Genomic DNA, 23,615 nt, shown 5'->3' with positions numbered 1-23,615 from the left:
TGACTTCAGTCCTGTCTCAGGTCATCGAAAACCCTTATTAATGCCTTTGTTACCTTTTTAGCTTTCACTCTTCCAATACACTTGCATTTTACCCTCTGTAAGCCTGACAACGCCGAAATATTTGGCATCATATCTTCATGCCAAGTCCCTTTCTCTAATATTCCTATTGTTGATTGATCTACATTGCATTGGTGCTAAACTGTAGAATCCCTCTCTCCAAACTCTGTGCCTTTTTAACCCACATTCCTTTTTTAAGACACTCCTTAAGATGTAAGATATTGATCAAGTTTACGGTCATCTCACCTGATGGGCTAGAATTCACCATGGTCTTTGTGCTGTCAAATTCAGGACTAAATAGTCTGGTCTGCAGATTGTAGCCTGCCAACTGCTCTTATCCAAAATTGCCATCCATCCATTTGAAGAGGATGATGGCTCCCACTGCTGCAGGCCCAGTCAGATGGTCAGTAGCTCTTGAGTCTATAGAGGTCCACTTGTAAGTTGACATTGCTGAAGCAGGCAGGAGATCTTGAAATTGTAAAGAACAGAATTAAACTAAGGCATTTTCCAACCTTTTTGCCCAACCCTGTGGAGCAGGAAACTGATTCTATTTTCAGCCTGCCTCTGGAGACGTTCCCAGTAGTCAGGAGGCATTCAGAAAATGATGACTCTCTGGACTTCCCCCAGCTGTTTCATTTCTAAGCTTGCCACACAGAGCCAGGAAATTTCTGCCCAACATTGCCGAATGTGGCTTTCTTTATGATGCTGTTGTGAGATGCCTTAGGGTACTTAGTATCTTGAAGGTGTTACTTAAATATAGGTTGTTGTTGCTCATTGGCAGAAGTGATTGGAAAAAGAAAATTAGTTATTCTTCATTTCAGACATGGCCCTCACCCCAACTTTGACCTTGATATCAACAAATCTCTGCCTAACACAGCGACTAATCTTTATGGTCAATGCCACAAGAATGAATGCATTGTGTGAATTCAGTTTGGAGGAGTCAGGGAAGCCCCTAAGAGACCAATCCAACCATGTTGTACACCAGTGTTCATTAGGAACATGGGCATTTTTTCAGGAGGAAACATTGGGCTGATCAGAGATGGCTTCTGGCTTATGTCATTACTCTGCTGTCTACCCTGGGTAATCTGTGGCCAATTATTGTGCACAGTGAGGTGAATAAATGTTTCTGAAAATGCTCATTATTCCTCACCCTTTACAAAATACACATTGCCAAAATTACATTTGGTCCACCTTGCATGGAAGCCGCAACAGTCATTTGTATTTATTGTTTAAAAGTGCTTAATATTCTGTAATACCTGAAGAGGCCAGCTAATTCCTTCCAGACTGTATTAATATGGAATAATTATTCGGATTTGGTTTTCCGGTGAGATGGTAAGGCATGAAGTGGTGAGATGATGGCCAAGGGTGTGTGACTGGGGCTGTTGCAGCTGAGTAAACATCTAAAGATTCCAGAGATAATGGGAACTGCAGATGCCGGAGAATCCAAGATAACAAAGTGAGAAGCTGGATGAACACAGCAGGCCCAGCAGCATCTCAGGAGCACAAAAGCTGACGTTTCGGGCCTAGGTCCAGTTTGTGTGCTCCTAAGATGCTGCTTGGCCTGCTGTGTTCATCCAGCCCCACACTTTGTTATCTAAAGATTCCAGCTGCATCTCCTCTGGTTCTGTGATGGATAGTCTCACGTGTGAGATTTTCTGTTATGAAGATTTTGTGTTGCATGATCACAACACTGGGACAAAGTCTGCACATCAGGCGCAAATCAGTGATGCTGCAAATTGTGTCTAAAACTGCGCACTTGCAAAATGTTTTTCTTCCCTAGCTTCTTGCTCAGACTGATGGGTATATCACCAAATTGTCATGAATCAGAACAGACATTTTAAAGTAGATAAAAAGGTGTAGAGCTGGATGAACACAGCAGGCCAAGCAGCATCAGAGGAGCAGGAAGGCTGACGTTTCAGGTCAAGACCCTTCTTCAGAAATGGAGGAGGGGAAGGGGCTTCTGAAATAAGTAGGGAGAGAGGGGGAGGCGAATAGAAGATAGATAAAGGAGAAGATAGGTGGAGAGGAGACAGACAGGTCAAAGAGGCGGGGTTAGAGCCACTGAAGGTGAACGTAGGTGGGGAGTTAGGGAGGGGACAGGTCAGTCTAGGGAGAACGGACAAGTCAAGGAGGCGGGATGAGGTTAGTGGGTCTGGGATGGGGGTGGGGCTTGAGGTGAGAGGAATGGTTAATGAGGCAGGGGCGAGCTGGGCTGGTTTTGGGATGCGGTCGGGGGAGGGAAGATTTTGAAGCTTGTGAAGTCCACATTGATCCCCTTGGGCTGCAGGGTTCCCAAGCGAAACATGAAATGCTGTTCCTGCAGCTTTCGGGCGGCATCATCGTGGCACTGCAGGAGGCCCAGGATGGACACGTCGTCCAAGGAGTGGGAGTGGATTTGAAATGGTTCACGACTGGGAGGTGCAGTTGTTTAGTGCAAATTGAGCATGCTGTTTCGCAAGGCGGTACCCAAGCCTCCACTTTGTTTCCCCAGTGTAGAGGAGACCACAACGGGAACAGCAGATACAGTGTAGCACATTAGCAGATGTGCAGGTGAACATCTGTTTGATGTGGAAAGATTTCTTGGGGCCTGGGATGGGGGGATAGGTGTAGGGGCAGGTGTAGCACTTCCTGCTATTGCAGGGAAAAGTACCGGGTGTGGTGGGGCTGGTGGGGATTGTGGAGACTGTGGAGTGTACAAAGGAGTCGTGGAGAGAGTGGTCTCTCCGGAAAGCAGATAAGGTTGGGGAGAGAGAACTGCCTTTAGTGGTGGGGTCAGACCGCAGATGGCGGAAGTGTTGGAGGATGATGCATTGGATTCGGAGATTGGTGGCGTGGTACGTGAGGACGAGGGGTTTCTGTTTTGGTTATTATTGCAGGAAAGGGGTATGAGGGGTGAGTTGCCGGAAATGCGACAGACATGGCCAAGGGCATTTTCAACCACTGTGGAGGGGAAGTTGTGGTCCTTGAAAAACGAGGACATCTGGGATGCCTGGGCGTGGAATGCCTCATCTCGGGAGCAGATGCGGTGGAGGCGAAGGAATTGGGAATAGGGGATGGCCTTTTTGCAGGAGGGTGGGTGGGAGGAGGTGTATTCTAGGTAGCTGTGGGAGTCGGTGGGCTTGAAATGGACATCGGTTTCCAGGTGGATGCCAGAGATGGAAACAGAGAGGTCCAGGAAGGAGAGAGAGGTACCAGAGATGGTCCAGGTGAACTGAAGGTTGGGGTGGAAGGTGTTGGTGAAGTGGATGAACTGTTTGAGCTCCTCTGGGGAGCAAGAGGCGGCGCCGAAACAGTCATCAATGTAATGGAGGAAGAAGTGGGGTTTGGGGCCTGTGTAGGTGCGGAAGAGGGATTGTTCCACGTAACCTACAAAGAGGCAAGCATAGCTTGGGCCCATGCGGGTACCCATGGCCACCCCCTCTGTCTGTAGAAAGTGGGAAGAATCGAAAGAGAAGTTGTTGAGGGCGAGGACGAGTTTGGCTTGGCGGATGAAGGTATCAGTGGAGGGGGATGGTTCGGGCCTGCGGGACAGGAAGAAGCGGAGGTCCTTTAGGCCATCTGCATGGGGAATGCAGGTGTATAGAGAGTGGATTTCTGTGCTAAAGATGAGGTGTTGGGGACCGGGGAATTGGAAGTTTTGGAGGATGCGGAGGCTGTGGGTGGTGTCACGGACGTAGGTAAGGAATTCCTGGACCAAGGGGGAGAAAATGGAGTCAAGTTAGGTGGATATGAGTTTGGTGGGGCAGGAGCAGGTGGAGACAATGGGTCGACCAGGGCAATCAAGTTTGGGAAGGAGATAGAAGCGGGTGGTGCGGGGTTGGGGAACGATGAGGTTTGAGGCTGTGGGTGGGAAGTCACATGAAGTGATGAGGTTGTGGATGGTTTGGGAGATGATGGTTTGGTGGTTGGGGTTCGGATCATGATGAATGGGGTGGTAGGAGGAGGTGTCAGAGAGCTGGCGTCTGGCCTCGGTGATGTAGGGGTCAGTGTGCCATACTACAACTGCACCTCCCTTGTCTACGGGTTTTATGGTGAGGTTGGGATTGGAGCGGAGAGAGTGGAGAGCTGCACATTCTGTTGGGGACAGTTTAGAGTGGGTGAGAGGGGTGGAGAGGGTGAGGCAATCGATGACTTGACAGCATTTAGAGATGAAGCGGTCGAGGGAAGGTGGGAGGTCTTGGGGTGGTGAGCAGGAGGAGGGGGTGTGTTGTAGGTGGGAGAAGGGGTCAGTAGAGGGAGGGTTAGGCTCACGGTTAAAGAAGTAGGCGCAGAGACTGAAGCAGCGCAAAAACTGTTCAATGCCCAAACATGACTTGTAATCGTCAATGACTGTGTCGGCGCCGCCTCGTGCTCCCACGAGGAGCTCGAACTGTTCATCCACTTCACCATCACCTTCCACCCCAACCTTCAGTTCACCTGGACCATCTCTGATACCTCTCTCTCCTTCCTGGACCTCTCTGTTTCCATCTTTGGCATCCACCTGGAAACCGATACCCATTTTAAGCCTACCAACTCCCACAGCTACCTGGAATACACGACCTCACACCCACCCGCCTGCATCCCCTATTCCTAATTCCTTCGTCTCTGCTGCATCTGCTCCCGAGATGAGGCATTCCACGCCCAGGCATCCCAGATGTCCTCGTTTTTCAAGGACCACAACTTCCCCTCCACAGTGGTCGAAAATGCCCTCGGCCATGTCTCTCGCATTTCCCGCAACTCACCCCTCATACCCCTTCCCTGCAACAACATCCAAAACAGAAACCCCTCGTCCTCATGTACCACCCCACCAACCTCCGGATCCAACACATCATCCTCCAACGCTTCCGCCATCTGCTATCCGACCCCACGACCAAAGACATTTTTCCCTCCACGCCCTTATCTGTTTTCCGGAGAGACCACTCTCTCTGTAACTCCCTTGTCTGCTCCACACTCCCCTCCAGCTCCACCACACCCAGCACATTTCCCTGCAACTGAAGCAAGTGCTACCCCTTCCCCAACACCTCCTCCCTCACCCCCATCCCAGGCCCCAAGAAAACCTTCCACATCAAACAGATGTTCACCTGCACATCTGCTAATGTGGTATACTGTATCCGCAGTTCCCATTGTGGCCTCCTCCACATCGTGGAAACCAAGTGGAGGCTTGGGGATCGCTTTGCAGAACACCTACACTCGGTTCACAACAAACAACTGCACCTCCCTGTCCCGAACCATTTCAAATCCACTCCCACTCCTTGGACGACGTGTCCATCCTGGGCCTCCTGCATTGCCACAATGATGCCACCCGAAAGCTGCAGGAACAGCAACTCATATTCCACTTGGGAACCCTGCAGCCCAAGGGGATCAATGTGGACTTCACAAGCTTCAAAATCTTCCCTCCCCCAACCGCATCCCAAAACCAGCTCAGCTCGTCCCTGCCTCTCTAACCATTGCTCCCACCTCAAGCTCCAACCCCATCTCCTACCCACTAACCTCATCCTGCCTCCTTAACCTGTCCATCCTCCCTGGACCAACCTTTCCCCTCCCTAACTTCCCACCTACATTCACCTTAACTGGTTCTAACCCCGCATCTTTGTATTGTCTGTCTCCTCTCCACCTATCTTCTCCTTTATCCATCTTCTGTCCGCCTCCCCCTCTCTCTCTATTTTTTTTCAGAATCCCCTTCCCCTCCCTCATTTCTGAAGAAGGGTCTAGACCCAAAAGATCAGCTCTCCTGCTTCTCTGATGTTCCTTGGCCTGCTGTGTTCATCCAGCTCTACACTTTGTTATCTCAGATTCTTCAGCATCGGCTGTTCCTACTATCTCTAAGACATTTTTAAAGTGCTTCTTTTTTAAAAAAGTGCAAAATTTTTGATTAAAAAATATTCCTTTATACATTTGAGAGGTAATCTTGTTTAATTAAGGCGGCTGAAAACATGTTAAAACTTCCTTACATTTTCTGAACCACTGTACTGATTACCAAATAGTAATCTAAATTTAAATAACTGACATTCACTTCTGAAACCAATATAAAACCATTTGGTAATTGCATCTGGGGTACAGCAGAAAGTTTCCTAGTCTATTAAAGAAATTACATTCTTAAGATTTTAAAATAATTTTTTAGCACCCTTATGTTAAAGAGAGCTACATAATTTCTGAAAGGTTTCTGAAGATCTGCAAATGAATTCAGTTAGTTAAAACTAACAATGATGATGTGTTCACAATGGGGACCCATTCTGTAGGCAGGGACTGCTTTCAGTATGAAATTTATAAATTAAGAACTGCACCCAAACAGGGAGAGGGCAGAGATTCTTTCATTAATGAGTTGAATTGATTAACAGATTACTGTGAATATGGTTCCTGAAAGATGACCTGATTAGAGATTGCATTGTGGCCAGAGTTTTGGAAGGAAATTTATCAGATGTTTTACAACCAAGGGAAGATTTGACGCCAGCAAAAGTTGAGCCATTAGTAAGGCAGGCCTTGGTGAAAAAACAGAATGGAGGTTTTACTTGAAGCACAGAGAGAGAGCAAATTAAGGCAAGGCAGTTTCTGTAGCACAGACATTAAAGTTGTACAAAGGTTGAAAGTTGGAAAGCACAAAGGAAAGTTGGTGGCAGTTATGATCATGTTTCACACAGTGAGGAATGGCCACATCAGTCTGAAAATCGTTCACGCAAAAATACAATATGTGACTCCTGGAAGAATACAGCACATTTGAACACTATTTTCCACATGGATTCCTGCGGAACACTACTGGTCTGAAGAAGTGCCCCGACCTGAATTGTCAGCTTTCCTGCTCCTGTGATGCTGCCTGGCCTGCTGTGTTCCTGCAGCTCCATGCTGTGTTATCTCTGACTCCAGCATCAGCAGTTCTTACTATCTCAAACCGCTATGATGATTGTTTTCACAGCATCAAACACAGCACTGCCTTGGAAGCCTACTAATGTCCTTTGAGAGAACCAAGGCTATACTTTTCCCTGACAGACTAGATCATGATGACCCACAATTACCAACAGATGCAGTAACAGTTGTACTGTGGCAGAACTCTTTCAAATCCAATCCCAAGACAGAAAATGCAGAACAGTCTGCTCCACATCCACAAACCTAATAGAAGTGGAGAAAAGATTTTCTGTGACTGACAAAAAGCACAAGCGGCAGCATGGACATACAAAAAATGTTGAGAATTACGGATTAGGGTCAAAGGTTAGATTAGAGACAGACCATAAACCTTTGGTTATATTATTAACTGCCAAGGAACTGACAAAGATGCTGCAGTAAGTATAATGATTTTGATTGGACCTGATGATGTATGGTGCTGCAATAATACATGATCAGGGGAAAAGTCAAATAACAGTGCACAAATTGGTTGTGTGTGTGATCAGGATCCTGTGATCAATACCAGAATTTTATTGAGGAATTGGACCTTTGGAGAGATGTGTAGAGTATTGTCAAAAATGTACAATCAGGACTTTGGACGGAGGATGTGGAACGGTCTTTAATGAAGCAAATCTCTCACTTAGGAGCAGTTATTACTAAACATCTCTCTTTCTGCAGCTCAGTATCAAATGCATCTGGACAGATGACCAAATGCTCAGTAAAGGTCAAAGCCTGACCAACTTTCCAAAGAAGCGTGAGGTGGAGAGGCTTTGGGTCTGAAATCCAGAACCTAGGGCCTTAGTGGTTACTAGTGGTGAAATAATTAAAATTAGGTTTCACAAGGTGCCAGCATTCATTGTGCACAGAGAGTTATGTAACGTTGTAGGAAATTGGGGAAATGTGAGGCGATGGTGGAATTTAAAAACATTTATGAGGAAATCTCATTATTTGGGGAGCTAATGTAAGTTGCTACCAAAGTGTTTATAAAATAGACATTAATATTCAGTGTTCATCATCTGGCTGTTATTTCTTGGTTTAAAATGCTTTTAGAAAAGGGCAAATGCTGAACTAAAATGGCTGCTGTATCACCTGACCACAGAGTGAGGTTCCATGTGGAACAGACTAAATGATCTAATTTGAAATTACCATTTTAGTCAAAAAGCATTGAAAACAGACAATTGAGTCAGGTATCAAAATGCAGTCTTTTGGTTAACACTTGTATGTTAATATTACATTTTGGAGATGAATGCTTCACGTGCATGTTGTCTAGTTTTGAAAGGCAGTGAGGCCAGACTCGGGAATACACATTGAACTGTGTTTCAAGCACCTTTTTGGAGTAGAAGCAAAGAGAAGGAAGGATGGATTCAGACAGCAGGACGTGGAAGGCTTTTTCTCTGTTTTTTTTTTCTTTACCATTGTCCCTGAATTGACTTCAGTTTTACTAAGATGGCTTAACATCACATGTGGTCAAATGCTACCTTAAAGTCAATGGCAATCACCTCACCATTTGATGCTGTATCACCTTTCAAATTAGTTTAAAATGGCCAGTGCAATTGTGAGCATGTGTGAGCTGTGTTTGTAGATACCAATCACGACTTGCATATTGAATACGTGTATAACTTCCACTTACAGTTTCTAAACAACATTTTCCCATCTTCTTTTCTAGCTGGCAGCATTGGAGAGACAGATCTTTGATTTCCTGGGTTACCAGTGGGCTCCCATTTTGGCTAATTTCCTTCACATAATTGTGGTCATTTTGGGCCTGTTTGGGACAATTCAGTACAGGCCTCGCTACATTGTTGTGGTAAGTTAGTAACATACACTTCTCTTAATTAAAGGAAATTCAATTTTGGATTGATTTTCTAGTGAATGCAGCTATGAAGTGAGCAAAGACACCAAAGAGTTTATTTGTATTTTATTGATAAATGATAGAGTTTCTCTATTATTTTCTGTCTCTGGCTAGAGAATGGAACAATAGTTCTGAAGCTTAAGTGCTTGGTCTTCTGTTCAAGTTACTCTTGAGATAATTTTATGGCCTGTTTGGTTCAGTTTGCTGCATTCTCGCTGTTAGACAAGATCTGGTAGGTTTATGTCAGACTCAATGGCCTGTGCTATTAAGCGTAGGATAGTGTCGCATCACGACAGTTCTGACTATTCATGTAAAGAAAGGTCTTTAGTTTATACAGTAGCTTGCATAATCTTAAAACATTTAAAAATGCTTTGGTTGTGATGTAAGAAACATTATCTGTGCATAACAAGATCCCACGATGGCACAAGTGACTCGCTACATTTCCAGATTATCTGTTTTAAGTGATGTTAGCTGACTCATTAATCATAGCCTTGGCACCAGGAAGAACACCCTGTTCTGCTTTTGGGAAGAGAGGCTATGTCCATCTGAAAGAATGGACTCAGTTGATCCCACTGAGCGATGGATGAGACTTCTGACAGTGCAACACTCCCCCAGTACTGCCCACCAAGGTTAGAAATACCCGGGGGAAAGTTTGTAGGTGGAAATTGGGGGTGCACACATAAAATGGATCAAATGGCTAGCCCAACTCTTCTCACTCAACCTTTTGCTCTGTCCAGTGATGCACTTGGTTAGTGTATGCTGAACTCAGTTGCCTGCCATCATATTGACATAAATAACGCAAGGCAACTTTTTTGAGGATGTGGCAAAGGTGATCGATGGGGGCAGAGCGGTGCACGTTGTCTATATGCATCTTAGTAAAGGTTTCAACATGATTCTTCATGGTAGGCTCATCCAGAAGATTAAGATATATGGGATCCACATCCACGGTGACTTGGCCATGTGGATTCAGAATTGACTTGCTCATAGAAGACAGAAGGTAATGGTGGAAGGGTGCTTTTCAGGCTGGAGGTTCATGACTTGTGGTGTTCTGCAGGGATCCATACTTCGGACCCCTGCTGTTTTCCGATATATATATATATATATATATATACATATAAATGATTAGATGAAAACGTAAGTGGGTGGTTTAGTAAGTTTGCAGACAATACAAAGATCAGTGGAGCTGTAGATAGTGTAGAAGTTTTTCAAAGGGCACAGTGGGATATAGATCAGTTGCAGATTTGGGTGGAGAAACAGCAGATGGAGTTTAATGTGGTTAAGTGTGAGGTGCTGCACTTTGAGAGTTCAAATGTTAAGGAAATGTACACAGTTAATGGTAAGACTCTGAATAGCATTGATTTACTTGAAGATCTTGGAGTTCAAGCCCATAGCTCCACGAAAGTGGCCATGCAAGTAGATAGGGTGGCAAAGAAGGTGTATGGCAGGCTTACTTTTATTGGGCAGGGAATTGAGTTTTTGTTTCTATTCATTTGTGAGATGTGGGCATCACTGGCTGGGCCAGCATTTCTTGCCTATCCCTAGTTGCCCTTGAGAAGGTGAGCTGCCTTCTTGAACCACTGTGGCTCAACCCACAGAAGGTGGACTGCAACGCCATGAGAGAGGAAATTCCAAGATTTTGACCCAGCAACAATGAAGGAACGGCGATATATTTCCAACCTAGGATGAGAAGTGGAGTGGAAGGGAACTTAAAGTTGGTGGTGTTCCCATATGTCTGCAGCCCTAGTACTTTTAGATGGAAGTGGTTGTGGGTTTAGAAGGTGCTGTCTGAAGATCTTTGGTGAATTTCTGCAGAGCAACTTGTAGATAGTACACACTGTTGCTACCAAGTGTCAGTGTTGGAGGGAGAGGATGCTTGTGGATGTGGTGCCAATCAAGTGGGCTGCTTTGACTTGGATATTGTCAAGCTTCTTGAGTGTTGTTGGGGCTGCATCCATCCAGGCAAGTGGGGATTATTCCATCATACTCCTGACTTATGCCTTGTAGATGGTGGACAGGCTTTGGGGAGTCAGGAAGTGAGTTACTCACTGCAGTATTCCCAGTCTCTGCCCCGCTCTTGTTACCACTGTGTTTATGTGGTGAGTCCATTTGAGTTTCTGGTTAATGATAATTCCCAAGATATTGATACTTGATTGTCTCTTATTGGTGAGGGTCATAGCCTGGCATTTGTGTGGCACGATTGTCACTTGCCACTTGTCAGCCCAAGCCTGGAGGTTGCCCAGAACTTGTTGCGTTTGAACACGGACAGCTTCAGTGTTTGAGGAGTCATGAACGTGTTGTACATTGTGTAATCATCGGTGAACATCCCTTGTGATGGAGAGAAGGTTGTTGACGAAGCAGCTGAAGATGGTTGAGCCGAAGACACTGCAAGAATCAAAATGCTATGTTGCAGCTTTATAAGATTTTGGTTAGGCCACACTTAGAGTATTGCATTCAATTCTGGTCACCGCATTAGGGGAAGGATGTGGAGGCTTTGGAGAGAGTGCAGAAGAGGTTTACCAGGATGCTGCCTGGATAAGGGGAGGCTAGAAAAACTCAGGTGGTTTTCTCTTGCATAGGCGCAGGCTGAGGGGAGACTTGATAGAAGTCTATAAAATTTTGGAATGCATTGATAGGGTTGACGGTCAGAATCTTTTTCCCAGAGTTGGAATATCTAAAACTAGGGCACATGCATTTAAGGTGGGAGGGGGGCAGTACAAAGGAGACGTGAGGGGCGAGATTTTTACACAGAGGGTGGTAAGAGGCTGGAACGCACTGCCAAGTGTTGTGGTGGAGGCAGATAAGAACGGGGCATTTAAGTGACTTTTAGATAATCACATGAAAATGCAAGAAATGGAGGGATATGGACCAAGAGCAGGCAGAAGGGATTAGTTTAATTTGGCATCATGTTTGGCACAATATCATGGGCCAAAGGGCCCATTCCTGTGCTGTACTGTTCTATTTTCAATGCCTGGCATTATATTGACATAAATAACTATAGGCTTGTTAACAATACTCTTAACCTGAGTACTATGTTGTCTATACGATCTTATGCCTGGCCTGGGCACTGGCTGCCCAGTAGAATACAGGGGGTGGTAGTAGATGGAAAGTATTCAGCCTGGAGTTTGGTGAACAGTGGTGTAGTGCAGGGATCTGCTCTGGGACCTCTGCTCTTTGTGATCTTTATAAATGACTTGGATGAGGTAGTGGAAGAGTGGGTTAGTAAGTTTGCCGATGACGCAAAGATTGGTGGAGTTGTGGACAGCGTGGAGGGCTGTTGTATGTTGCAACGGGACATTGACAAGATGCAGAGCTGGGCAAAGAAGTGGCAGATGGAATTCAACCCGGAAAAGTGTGAAGTGATTCATTTTGGAAGGTCGAATTTGAATGCAGAATACAGGGCTAATGGCAGGATTCTCGGCAGTGTGGAGGAACAGGGGGATTTTGGGTTCCACATCCATTGCCCCCTCAAAGTTGTGACCCAAGTTGATAGGGTTGTAAAGAAGGTGTATGGTGTGTTTGCTTTCATTGGCAGGGGAATTGAGTTTAAGTCCGTGAGATTATACTGCAGATATATAAAACTCTGGTTGGACCACACTTGGAATATTGCATTCAGTTCTGGTCACCTCGTTAGAGGAAAGTTGTGGAAGCTTTAGAGAGGGTGCAGAGGAGATTTACCAGGATGCTGCCTGGACTGGAGGGCAGATCTAATGAGGAAAGGTTGAGCGAGCTAGGGCTTTTTTCTTTGGAGCGAAGAAGGATGACAGGCATAGAATAAATGGATAGTCAGAGACTTTTTCCCAGAGTGGAAATGACTATTACGAGGGGACATAATTTTAAGGTGATTGGAGGAAGGTATAGGGAAGATGTCAGAGGTAGGTTCTTCACACAGAGAGTGGTGGGCATGCGTAATGCGCTCCCGGCAGTGGTAGTGGAGTCCGATACTTTAGGGACACTTAAGCTACACTTGGATAGGCACATAGAGGATAGTAAAATGTCGGGTATGGAGGGTAGATTGATCTTAGTTGGACGATAGGGTGGCACAACAACGTAGGCTGAAGGGCCCGTACTGTGCAGTACTGATCTATGTTCTCAGCAGTTTGGTGGAAGTGAATCGGCTGCTTTTGGAGGCTACATTGGTAAAGGCAAGAAGAAATTTTCCAGCTGGCAACAGCATCCAGCACCAACCCGCGCACACCTCCCCAACCCCTGTGCCCCCCCCACCCCGACCAGTGTCCTCGTTCCTTCCCATCCACCAACCCACTTCCACCCCTCCATGCCTCTAGGCTTCCTACAGCATAAAACTTTCTCCAGAGTCAGGGACAGAATTCTCACTATTAATCAATTATCTTGGTCTTTGCTTACGATAACTGAGGAATAGGCCTGCAAAGATTATAAATACCAAAGGACTGCACGTGCTGAAAATCTGCAACAAAATCAGAAAGTGCTGGAGAAACTCAGCAGGTCTGGCAGCATTTGTGAAGAGTGAAAGCAGAGTTACTATTTTGGGTCCAGTGACCCTTTTTCGGAACAGGTCAGAAATTCATTTCTGATGAAGGGTCACTGGATCAGGGTTAACCCTGCTTTGTCTCTCCACAGATGCTGCCAGACCTGCTGAGTTTCTCAAGCAAGGATCAGGTATCCAACAGATTTCCCTTATGAGAGGGTGATCAATCTCCCTCAGCCTCAGTACCTCACAAACTGAGAATCCCGCGTATTAAATAAACCAGGTGAAGATGGTGGCCAAGCAGCCTGTCCCTTGACCTTAGCCAACGGCTTGACATTTCAGTGCGGGATTTGGCCACTGTGACTCATTGGATTTTCTTTTGTCTTCATCATGAAGCAGTTGGTTTGTATCTATCACTGTGTTGTTCTACTGCCATGAATAATCTGAGTTGCAGATATGAACCAGTACCCTGCAATTCCACAGTAAATGGGTCTCAGCATCAACACCCTAAAATACCCCACTATTCACAATTACAGCAATAAACACTGGCAATGTAAAAGTGGCAACTAGAATCAGGCTACACAAGGAAATATGTGCCGATGTGTCGCTAATTATCAGTGGCTCTATAATAATGGTAAAAGTCAAGTGAAGTTCTTTAATGTAATTCATTTTATTCTGAAACCAACAGAATGCTGAGCTATGGGTTCAAAGTATAGAGCACAGGTATGTAGAAGTCATGGTTAGAGTGGTTCAGTCTTTTAACAAACTATTTCTTAAGACCATAAAACACTGGAGCAGAGGCAGATCATTTGTCCTTTTGAGTCTGTTCTGCCATCCAATGAGATTTGTGGCTGGTCTCTGGGGAGAAGGAGGAAGAGAGGTGACCTGATCGAGGTGTACAAAGTAATTAGAGGCATGGATAGAGTCCATAGCCAGAGACCTTTTCCCAGGAGCAGGATTGACTGCCACGAGGGGTCATAGTTTTAAGGTGTTAGGAGGAAGGTATAGAGGAGACGTCAGAGGGAGGTTCTTCACCCAGAGAATTGTGAGCACATGGAACACGTTGCCAGTGGAAGTCGTGGAAGCGGAGTCATTAGTGACATTTAAGCGACTGCTGGACATGCACATGGACAGCAGTGAATTGAGGGGAACGTAGGTTAGGTTATTTTATTTTTGGATTAGGATTATCCCACGGCACAACATTGTGGGCCGAAGGGCCTGTACTGTGCTGTACTTTTCTATGTCTTTTCTATGTCTAATCTTCAGCTCCACCTTCCTGCCTTTTCCACATAGTTCTTGATTCCCTCGCTGATTCAAAATCTGTCAGTCTCAGCCTTGAATATATTTAAAGACCCAGCCTCGACGGCCCTCTGCAGTAAAGAATTCCACAGATTTACTACCCTCTGAGAGAAGAAGTGTCTCCTCATCTCTGCCCGAACTGCACACCCCCTTATACAGGATGATGCCCTCTGGTCCTAGTCTCTCCCACTGAGAGGTTCCCCTAACAATCTTGTATTTTTCAAGGAGGTTGCCTCCCATCTTCTAAATTCCAATGCATCGAGGCCCAACCTACTCAACCTCTCGTCATAAGAAAGCACCTCTTCTGCCAAAGTGCATAACTTTGCATTCTCCCACATGATATTCCACCTGCCAACATCTTGCTCACACACTTAATCCACCCTTATTTGTCTGCAGATACTTTGTGTCATGCTCACCTCTTGCCTTTCCACCAATTTCTTTTATAGATTTACATTTCGATTTAGATTTTAGATTTAGGTTTTGTTGTCACATGTACTTAAGTACAGAAGTACAGGAGTACAGTGAAAAGTGTATAATGTTGCCACAGACGGCACCATCTTAGGCACAAAGGTACCTAGATGCAAAAACTTACGTACAAAGTAGTAAAAGAAACAAAGTTAAAAAAAGTTAAACATTACCTTCATAGAATAAGTAGAAAACAAAGTAAGATAATAGTTGACATTAACATTATCCAAGTTGTCATATATGGTAAATAATTTGACCTCAACACTCTTTTGTGGCACTCCACTAGTTACATGTTGTCATCCTGGAAATGCCCCACTTAACCCAACTCTGTTTTCTACCAGTTAGTCAATCCTCTATATAACACCATGGCTTCCAGCTCAATGAAGTAACTTTACTGCAGTACCTTTTTAAATGCCCTTTGAAAGTTCACATACATTACATCCACTGTGTCTCTTTAAATGTTCTATTTACCAAATCAGAAAATCTAATAAATTTGCCATGCATGATTTCCCTTTCATGAAGCCATGCTCACGGCTTGAGTATACCACGTATTTTAAAATGCTCTGCTGTTACATCTTTTATAATAAAGTCAGAAATCACACGACACCAGGTTATAGTCCAACAGGTTTATTTGAAATCACAAGCTTTTCAGCTTACAATGGAGGAGAAGCTCCCAAGAATTTGTGATTTCAAATAAACCTGTTGGAGTATAACCTGGTGTCATGTGACTTCTGGCTTTGTCCACCCCAGTCCACCACCAGCACCTTCATATCAGGGCACCCTTTATAATACACTTTAACACTTACCCAGATACAGATTTTAAGCTAACTGGTGCATTGTTATCTCTCCTCCTATTTTGTGTAAAGATTTTACATTGACAGTTTTCTCATTCTTTAGGACATTTCTGGAATCTAAGGATTCTTAGAAGATTGCTGCCAGTGCATCCACTCTCTCTGTAGTTACTTCCTTAAATATCCTACAATGCAACTCATCAGTTCCAGGGGACTTATCAGATTTCACTCCATTAATTTCCCTACAACTTTTTCTCCTGTTATTGTTATTATGTTTGTTTCCTCCAACTTTATTTTACCTCCTAGGGGTTTAGTATTTTTAGAATACCATTGTGCTGTTAGTTTTCTACCACAAAGACTGATACAAAATATTTATTCAACTCCACTGCCATTCCCTGGTTCCACATTATTACTTGCCCAGTCTCTTTCTCTGAGGGTCTTCTGTTCACTTTGACCTCTCTGTTCCTTTTTATATAATTAAGGAAGCTTTTGTTGTCTGTCTTGGTACCACTTAGTAGTTTACCATTAACATTTATTTTCTCCCTTTCTCTTAGTCGCCTTTTGTGGCCTTTTTAAAGTAATTTCCTAATCCTCTGGACTAGCATTATTTTTGCCGTAGTGATGTTTGTTCTTTCAATTTAGTGCTACCTTTAACTTCCAAAGTTAACCACAGTTGGTTTATCCCCTTCGCAGAATCCTCCAATGTGCCATTGCCCCCGAATTGTCTAGACTGCTAAACTCCTTTTCCTGTCTAATCCAGCTAACTCTTCCCTTATTCCTTTGTAATTACCCTTATTTAAGTTTAGCACATTTCTGGACCCACATTTCTCAGTCTCAAACTGAACGTTAAATTCTACCGTTTTACGGTCACAATTTCACAGAGGGTCTTTCACTCTGAATTCATTTATTTAACCTGACTTATTATACAACACCAGGTGTTGTACAACCTGTTCTCTTGTTGAATCTACAACATATTGTCCTAGGAAATTGTCCCAGATACACTTTTAATTCTTCCTCGTGGCTATTTCTGCTAATTTGACTTTCCCAATCTACACACAGATTAAAGTCACTCATGATTAATGTACTGTCCTTTTCAAATGCCCTAATTAGCTTCTGATTGATTCGCTGTCCTACAGTACAGCTACAATTGGGGGAGCTATAGACTACTTGGGCTGGTTTCATCTTCTCTCTGTTATTTGTTTCCTGAACACATATGGATTCTACATTTTGCTGATCTATAACCATTTCTTGCTATCGTACTTATTCTGTCACATAGCAACAAAGCCATCATCTCCATCCTTTCCTTCCTGCCTGTCCTTTCAAAAAATTGCAAACTGCTAAATATTTAGTTCCTAGCTTTGACTTCATTGTAACTATTTCTGTGTAAAAGCTAAGTAAGGGATCATACACATTAACCTCTACTTGTGCTGTTAGTTTACTTCTTTTGATCCAAATATAATATGCACTTAAATAAAGAGATGTTAGTTTTGCCTTTTTAACATCTGCTTCCCCCCTTTCACACTATTTGCTGCTTTTTTAAAAAAAATGTTTACCCCATCCCTTCCTGTCTCACTCTGGGCATTGTTTAGCTGTTTTGTAACTGTATATTTCTCCTGGCAGATTATCTTCCCACATGTACCCAGTGAGTTTCAAGTGAAGCCTGTCCCACTGAAACACTACCCCACTACCCCATACGGGTGCCAGTAGCCAATGAACTGCAGCCTATTGCATCCACACCAACCTTTGAGCCACACATATCACATCTTGAACAAAATCAGGAATAGTTGGAGAAACTCAGCAGGTCTGCAGCATCTGCAGAAAGAGAAAGCAGAGTTAATGTTTTGGGACCAGTGACCCTTCTACAGAACTTCTTGACTTCATTCACCCTGAGCCAGTTTGAGGTTCGGGGAATAATCCCAAGATTCTTGGCTTGGAATTTCTGCTTTTTATTTCAATGCCATCAAAACTTCCTATCTGGCTCTATCAATGTCATTTGTACCAAGGTAGATGACAATGACTGGATCCCTCTCCTCCAACTCCTAGTTCCTCCCTGGCCCAGGGGAATGACCTTAGCTCTGGCGTTGGTCTGCGAATGCAGCCTTTGGAACTTGTGCTCATGGATGCAGAGAACAGTGGCCACCACCCTAATCACACTGCTCTCACCATTGGGATGTTTCCATTTCCTACCCCACACACTTGAAAAACTCCCTGCACCAGAGTGAAGCAGTGCCCAGTTCACCCATCCGCCCTGTGGGGGGATAATTGAAGGGACTACGGCTCATCAAACAGGACCCCAAGGAGAATTACCCTGTGCTCTGCCTCTTGGTAGCTGGTAACATTCTGATGGTTAAGAGATGATCTAATCAAGGTCTTTGATATTAACAGGGAAAACAGGCTAAACAAAAATAAACTATTTCCATTGGAAATTGCTGGAGGAATTCAGCAGGTCTCGTAGTATTTTTGGAGAGAAAGCAGAGCTAATGTTTTGGGTCCAGTGACTCTTCATCAGAACAGTTCTGAAGAAGGATCACTGGACCTGAAACATTAAATCTGTTTTTCTCTCCATAGATGCTGCCAGACCTGCTGAGCTTTTCTTGCAATTTCTGATATTGTTTCTGATTTACAGCATCTGCAGTTCTTCAGTTTTTATTTGGAAGGTATTGGTGAGATGTGTGACATATTTTAAAAACAAGGTTGTTGCATTATCCCATTGTACATCTTCTATTGGTACATGACATTAACAACGTGGATCATTGTTGTTGGTAATCACTCATAACAAATCCAACTGTCCACCTTGGAAATTCCATCTTACTGGTCTTGAGCTCTGTGGTTCTTTTGTAGCTAATGAGCCTGATAAAAGTAGGTGACTTAAATCTACAGGAATGGGAAAAAAGACAGAAATGTTATATTTCATATATAAAATTATAACATATAAAATATTTCTTCATTTTATATTTTTTAGATCTGCCAAACAGATTTGGTATTTCTTTACTAATACTTAGGGAAGGCAATAGGTTTAGTATTGACAAAGTAATGGAGAAATGGATGGAACTAGACTTTGGACATCAATGCCACATTAATATATTCACATGTTTCTAAAGTTGCCTTTGATAGATTTCCCTGTATTATCACATACCTGACTCGTGTCCTAAGTCACCTAAAAAGTAAGATTGCAGAGGTCCGAGATGCAGAGAGAACTGGAAGACAGAGCGCAAGAATTGTAGGTCAGTGTGCAGATACAACAAGTGATCAGGAAAACTAACAGAAAATGTCATGTTTTATTGTGAGGGAATTGAATGTAAGAGTAGGGCTTATGCTTCGATTATGGGGCAATAGTAAGACTGTATCTGCTGTACTGTGTGCAGTATTTGGTCACGGTATTTAGAGAAGGATGTTTATAAACTGCAAATGGTTCTGAAAAAGTTTACTAGACTGATACCTGGAATGAGCAGATTGCTTTATAAGGCAAGACCTGTGTCTTCTGAAGTTTAGAAGAGTCGGGGGTGACTTAATTGAAACATATAAATCCGGAGGGAGACTTCATTGGGTAAATATCAAAAGGACGTTTCCTCTTGTGGGAGAATCTAGAACTGGGATTCACAATTTAAAAATATTGGGGGGCATTTAAAGCAGAGATAAAACATTTTTGCTGTCTGAGGGTTGTGAGTCTTTGGAATTCCCTTCCTCCAAAGGCAGTGGATGCAGAATCTTTAAATATTTTTAAAGCAGCAGCAGATAGATTCTTCATGATCTAGAGGGGATGAAAGATTATCAGGGGGTGTGTAGGAATGTAGGGTTGAGGTTAAGTTCAAATCAAATCGAATGGTGGACCAGGGTCCAAGGGCAGAGTGGCCTACTGTTATTCAACGTTTACATTTTTCTATGAAGAGTACAGGATTGCACGCCAGGAGCAGCACCAGGCATACCCGAACATGTGGTGTCAACTCAGTTTAGCTACAAGACAGCTCAACTTGCATCAGAGCAGTGTATTCAGAATGCAGTACAGAAGGCTATGTGAACAATAACCAATGGATAAGATTGAAGCTCTGCAGTCCTGTCATGAATGGGGGTGTACAATTAAACAACTGCCACAGACCTTGATGGTCGAAGCTTATCGTCTGACGTCAATTAACCGTTGCAGATTCTAATTGCTTCACACATTGCTCTCTGCTCCTGAGTCATGCATTGACAGACATTGGCTTTAATTTATGGAATCACATATTATTGACACGATTTTTTAGGAAGTAATTTCACTATTTATACAAATAAGTTACCGACTCCTACACAAATACAGCCAGCGGATCCTAAACCTTGGAAGAATGTGCAATTTGGAGATTGCCGCTGGTATAGGATGTTAAACTGGGAGCATGACTAAATGGGACAAACATTACTTGCTCAGTGAACAATGAGCAGAAGATCAATGATTGCTTTGGAAAGCCTCCTTGGTGTAAATATTGAGGGTTGTGGTAACCTTCAGTGCCTGTAGCACTGTGGTGCGTGTGACCGGCTGTCACTGTAGGTTCTGTGGAGCAGGTGCCACAGAAAGATAATAGTCTCCCCAGTGATCTTGAGCTTCATCATCATGCATTGTTTCTCCCACTCGGTGGCAGCCAATCATCTGCTCCAGGTAGTTCAGTGATTCACACGGCACCTATGCCCTGTGCACCCGTCCTGTCCATTCCCGGTCCTTCTCCGTAAATAAATACCTGGCATAGCTTTTGCAGCAATGTTGTGTGAGTCAAAAATCTTCACTGTGATACTAATTCTGTCGGCAAGTAGATATCAAGACGTCAGAAAAACAGATCATTTTTCCAAAGTGTTTGTGAAGAAGAAAAATGTGTTTAACTTCTGAGCTTGAATTAGTGGAGGGTGACTCTCACATAAAATTGATCTAAGGCAGAAGACTTGACCTTCCGGTTTTTCCCATACAGAATGTGAGATAATGTCTCATAAACCTCAAAGTTGCGTTAGTATGTAATTAACTGTAAGTGGATTTGCACAAAAGAAGTGTCAATTAAAGGACAAATAAGGAGAAAAAGGAAGTGCTGTCACACAAATGATTACTTTTAAAGAAACCAATCAGGAGTTGGACAGATATTGGTAGTCAAGATTAAGTATAAACTGATCACGCACTTTATCATTTTCGTGAGAATCACAATTAATGTTTGCTAAAGGCTGTAGTGAATGAAAGGAGATGTAAACAGATCAAAGGCACTTTCAATAGTTAATGGGATGTATTCTTGCAGATTTGGCCAGCATCCCTGACTACTCCAAGGCACAGATGTTTCGAACGGAGTCCCAAGATTTTAACTTGGCAACACTGAAGGAACAGTTCCAAGATAGGATTTTTTGATTTGTCTTATTATTGACTCATGTCCCTATGTACAGTGAAAAGTTTTGTTTTGCATGCAGACCATACCATACAAAGTGCATGAGGGTGATAGAACAGAGCGACGAATCCAATGTTGTGACTGCAGAGAAGGTGCACAAAGAGCGAGATCAACATTAGGTTTGAAATTCGAGAGGCCCATTCAGGAGTCTAATAACAGGGGGGAAGAAGCTGTTCTTGAACCTGTTGGTATGTGTGTTTCAGCCTTTGTTCTTCCACCTGATAGAAGAGGCTGGAAGAGGTTATAACTGGGTTGGAAGGAGTCTTTGATTATTTTGGCTGCCTTGCTGAGGCAACGAGAAGTATAGATGGAGTCAATAGATGGAAGGTTGGCTTGTGTGATGAACTGGACTATATTCACAACTCTGCTGGTGATCTTCTTGAAGCTGGTGGGGACCTCAGATCATAGTAAAGAGAGGTTAAAGATGTCAACAAATACTCCTGTCAGCTGGTCTGCACAGGAACTAAGGGCACAGTCAGGGACTCCGTCTGGTCTGCACATGAACTGAGTGCACAGTCAGGGACTCCGTCTGGTCTGCACAGGAACTGAGTGCACAGTCAGGGACTCCGTCTGGTCTGCACATGAACTGAGTGCACAGTCAGGGACTCCGTCTGGTCTGCACAGGAACTGAGTGCACAGTCAGGGACTCCGTCTGGTCTGCACAGGAACTGAGTGCACAGTCAGGGACTCCATCTGGTCTGCACAGGAACTGAATGCACAGTCAGGGACTCTGTCTGGTCTGCACAGGAACTGAGTGCCCAGTCAGGGACTCCGTCTGGTCTGCACAGGAACTGAGTGCCCAGTCAGGGACTCCGTCTGGTCTGCACAGGAACTGAGTGCACATTCAGGGACTCCATCTGGGCCAGTTGTTTTGTTCACTCTCAGAAAAGCAGAACTGATGTCTGCAGTGGTGACGGCCCAGTATCTAAGGCAGTCAGGGTGGGTAGCTTCATTTCACTGACATTCTGTTCAAACTGAGTGTAAAATGCATTTAGTGCATCAGTGATGGATGTAGTTTCGTTTGCTACTCTGTTCTGCTTCACTTAGTAGCCCATTATGTCACGTAGGCCTTGACACAGATGGCAGGTGTCCGTGTGGTTAGTTTGGGTCTCTAGCTTAGTCCGGTATTGTCCCTTGGTATCTTAAATGGCCTTTATGGAGGGTGTGGCTTGGAGGGAACTTGCAAGAGATGGGATAAACCTATTACACTTTGTCCTTCTCAGGTGGGTTTGGAAGGTGTTGTCAAAAGAACCTTGATGAGTTATTCTAATTCATCTCATAAATGTTACACACTGCTGCTACTGGGTGTCACTGGTAGAGGCGTGAATGTGAAAGTTGGTGTTTTTTCCAGAGTATGGTGAATGCGCTACCTTCAAGTTATATTTTTTCCCAGTGCCCATGTGATTCAGTGTGGGTGAAGATCTCCAACATCTGTTGTAACTGGAACAGTTGAGGAGGAACTGAGACATGGTCTATTAAATCTCTGCAATGATTTACATATCATAAGGATGTGGTGGACATTATTACAGAGATTGTTAGGAGGACTTGGTCCTTAGTTACTCTTCCCTCCACTCCACATAAATTCACAGTGTGTGCTGCTTATGGTGTTGGACCAGTATTGACCCTTAGAGCTCCTTTCTGACACATAAGCAGGAAGTAGCTTGAATGTTGGTTCAGAGATCTGGACTGCAGGTATTGCCTTGATGGTCTTTGAGGTGGGACTGAGTTCGTGGTCAGCTGGAGGGACTGGAAGATGATGTGTCCAGTGCTGAACATTTGGGGGCTGATAATAGCTGGAGAGTATCAGGCTGGGGTATGGATTTGGATGGTGTTCAGAAAGTCTACCGCTGGCTGAAGAATGCCACAAGTGAGGTACAGTCGTGATTGGGTGGGGTGCAGCAAGTGATAGTGAGATGAGCGAGGGACCTGAGAAATGGTAAGGCTGTAGGTGGCTGACGGTTTTACTGAATAGCTTGTTGGGACAGAGCAGCACATTCCTGATACTCCTGGCACATCAGAAGATCTGTAACAGTACTTCGTCCATCAATTCGAACTAGCACACTTCCCTTTGAGTTTCCGGAGACCAGGAAAATCCAGCAGTGAAAATGGAATCTCCATTTTGATGTTTAAACATCCAAGCTGCTGATCCTCACACACTGAAACCAGTAGTGGGTGGGTTTGAACCAGGCTGGGATCCTGTTTTTGATTTTGAACTCTAACATGATCCTAATCCACTGATTTAGGAGTTAAATGTCAATCATGTATAATAAAAAGGATAGCACGCCTAGTTTCATGTGTAAAATTAGCCATTTGGACAAGTTACCTCAGGACATCCAGCAATTGTTAAATCTTATTGCCTGATACTTGTAATACCTGGTAGTTTGCATTGGGCATCTTGAATAGAACAGGCTAACTGTCCAAGGATACAGTCTTGAATATGAACATGATGGTCTCATTAAAATGGG

General features: G+C 44.0%; 1 protein-coding gene across 1 annotated transcript in view; it reads left to right on the top strand.

The window, feature by feature from the left end:
* LOC125452111 (sodium/potassium-transporting ATPase subunit beta-1-interacting protein 3-like) overlaps positions 1-23,615 on the top strand; it is a 404,842-nt gene that overhangs the window by 189,256 nt on the left and 191,971 nt on the right. The window contains exon 3 of the mRNA XM_048530125.2: positions 8,579-8,716. Coding sequence (XP_048386082.1) covers positions 8,579-8,716 — 138 coding nt within the window. The remainder of the gene's footprint in view (positions 1-8,578; positions 8,717-23,615) is intronic.

Source organism: Stegostoma tigrinum, chromosome 5, assembly GCF_030684315.1.
Source record: "Stegostoma tigrinum isolate sSteTig4 chromosome 5, sSteTig4.hap1, whole genome shotgun sequence".
NCBI classification, from domain to species: Eukaryota; Metazoa; Chordata; class Chondrichthyes; order Orectolobiformes; family Stegostomatidae; genus Stegostoma; species Stegostoma tigrinum.
This window is presented reverse-complemented; position numbering and strand designations above follow the sequence as displayed.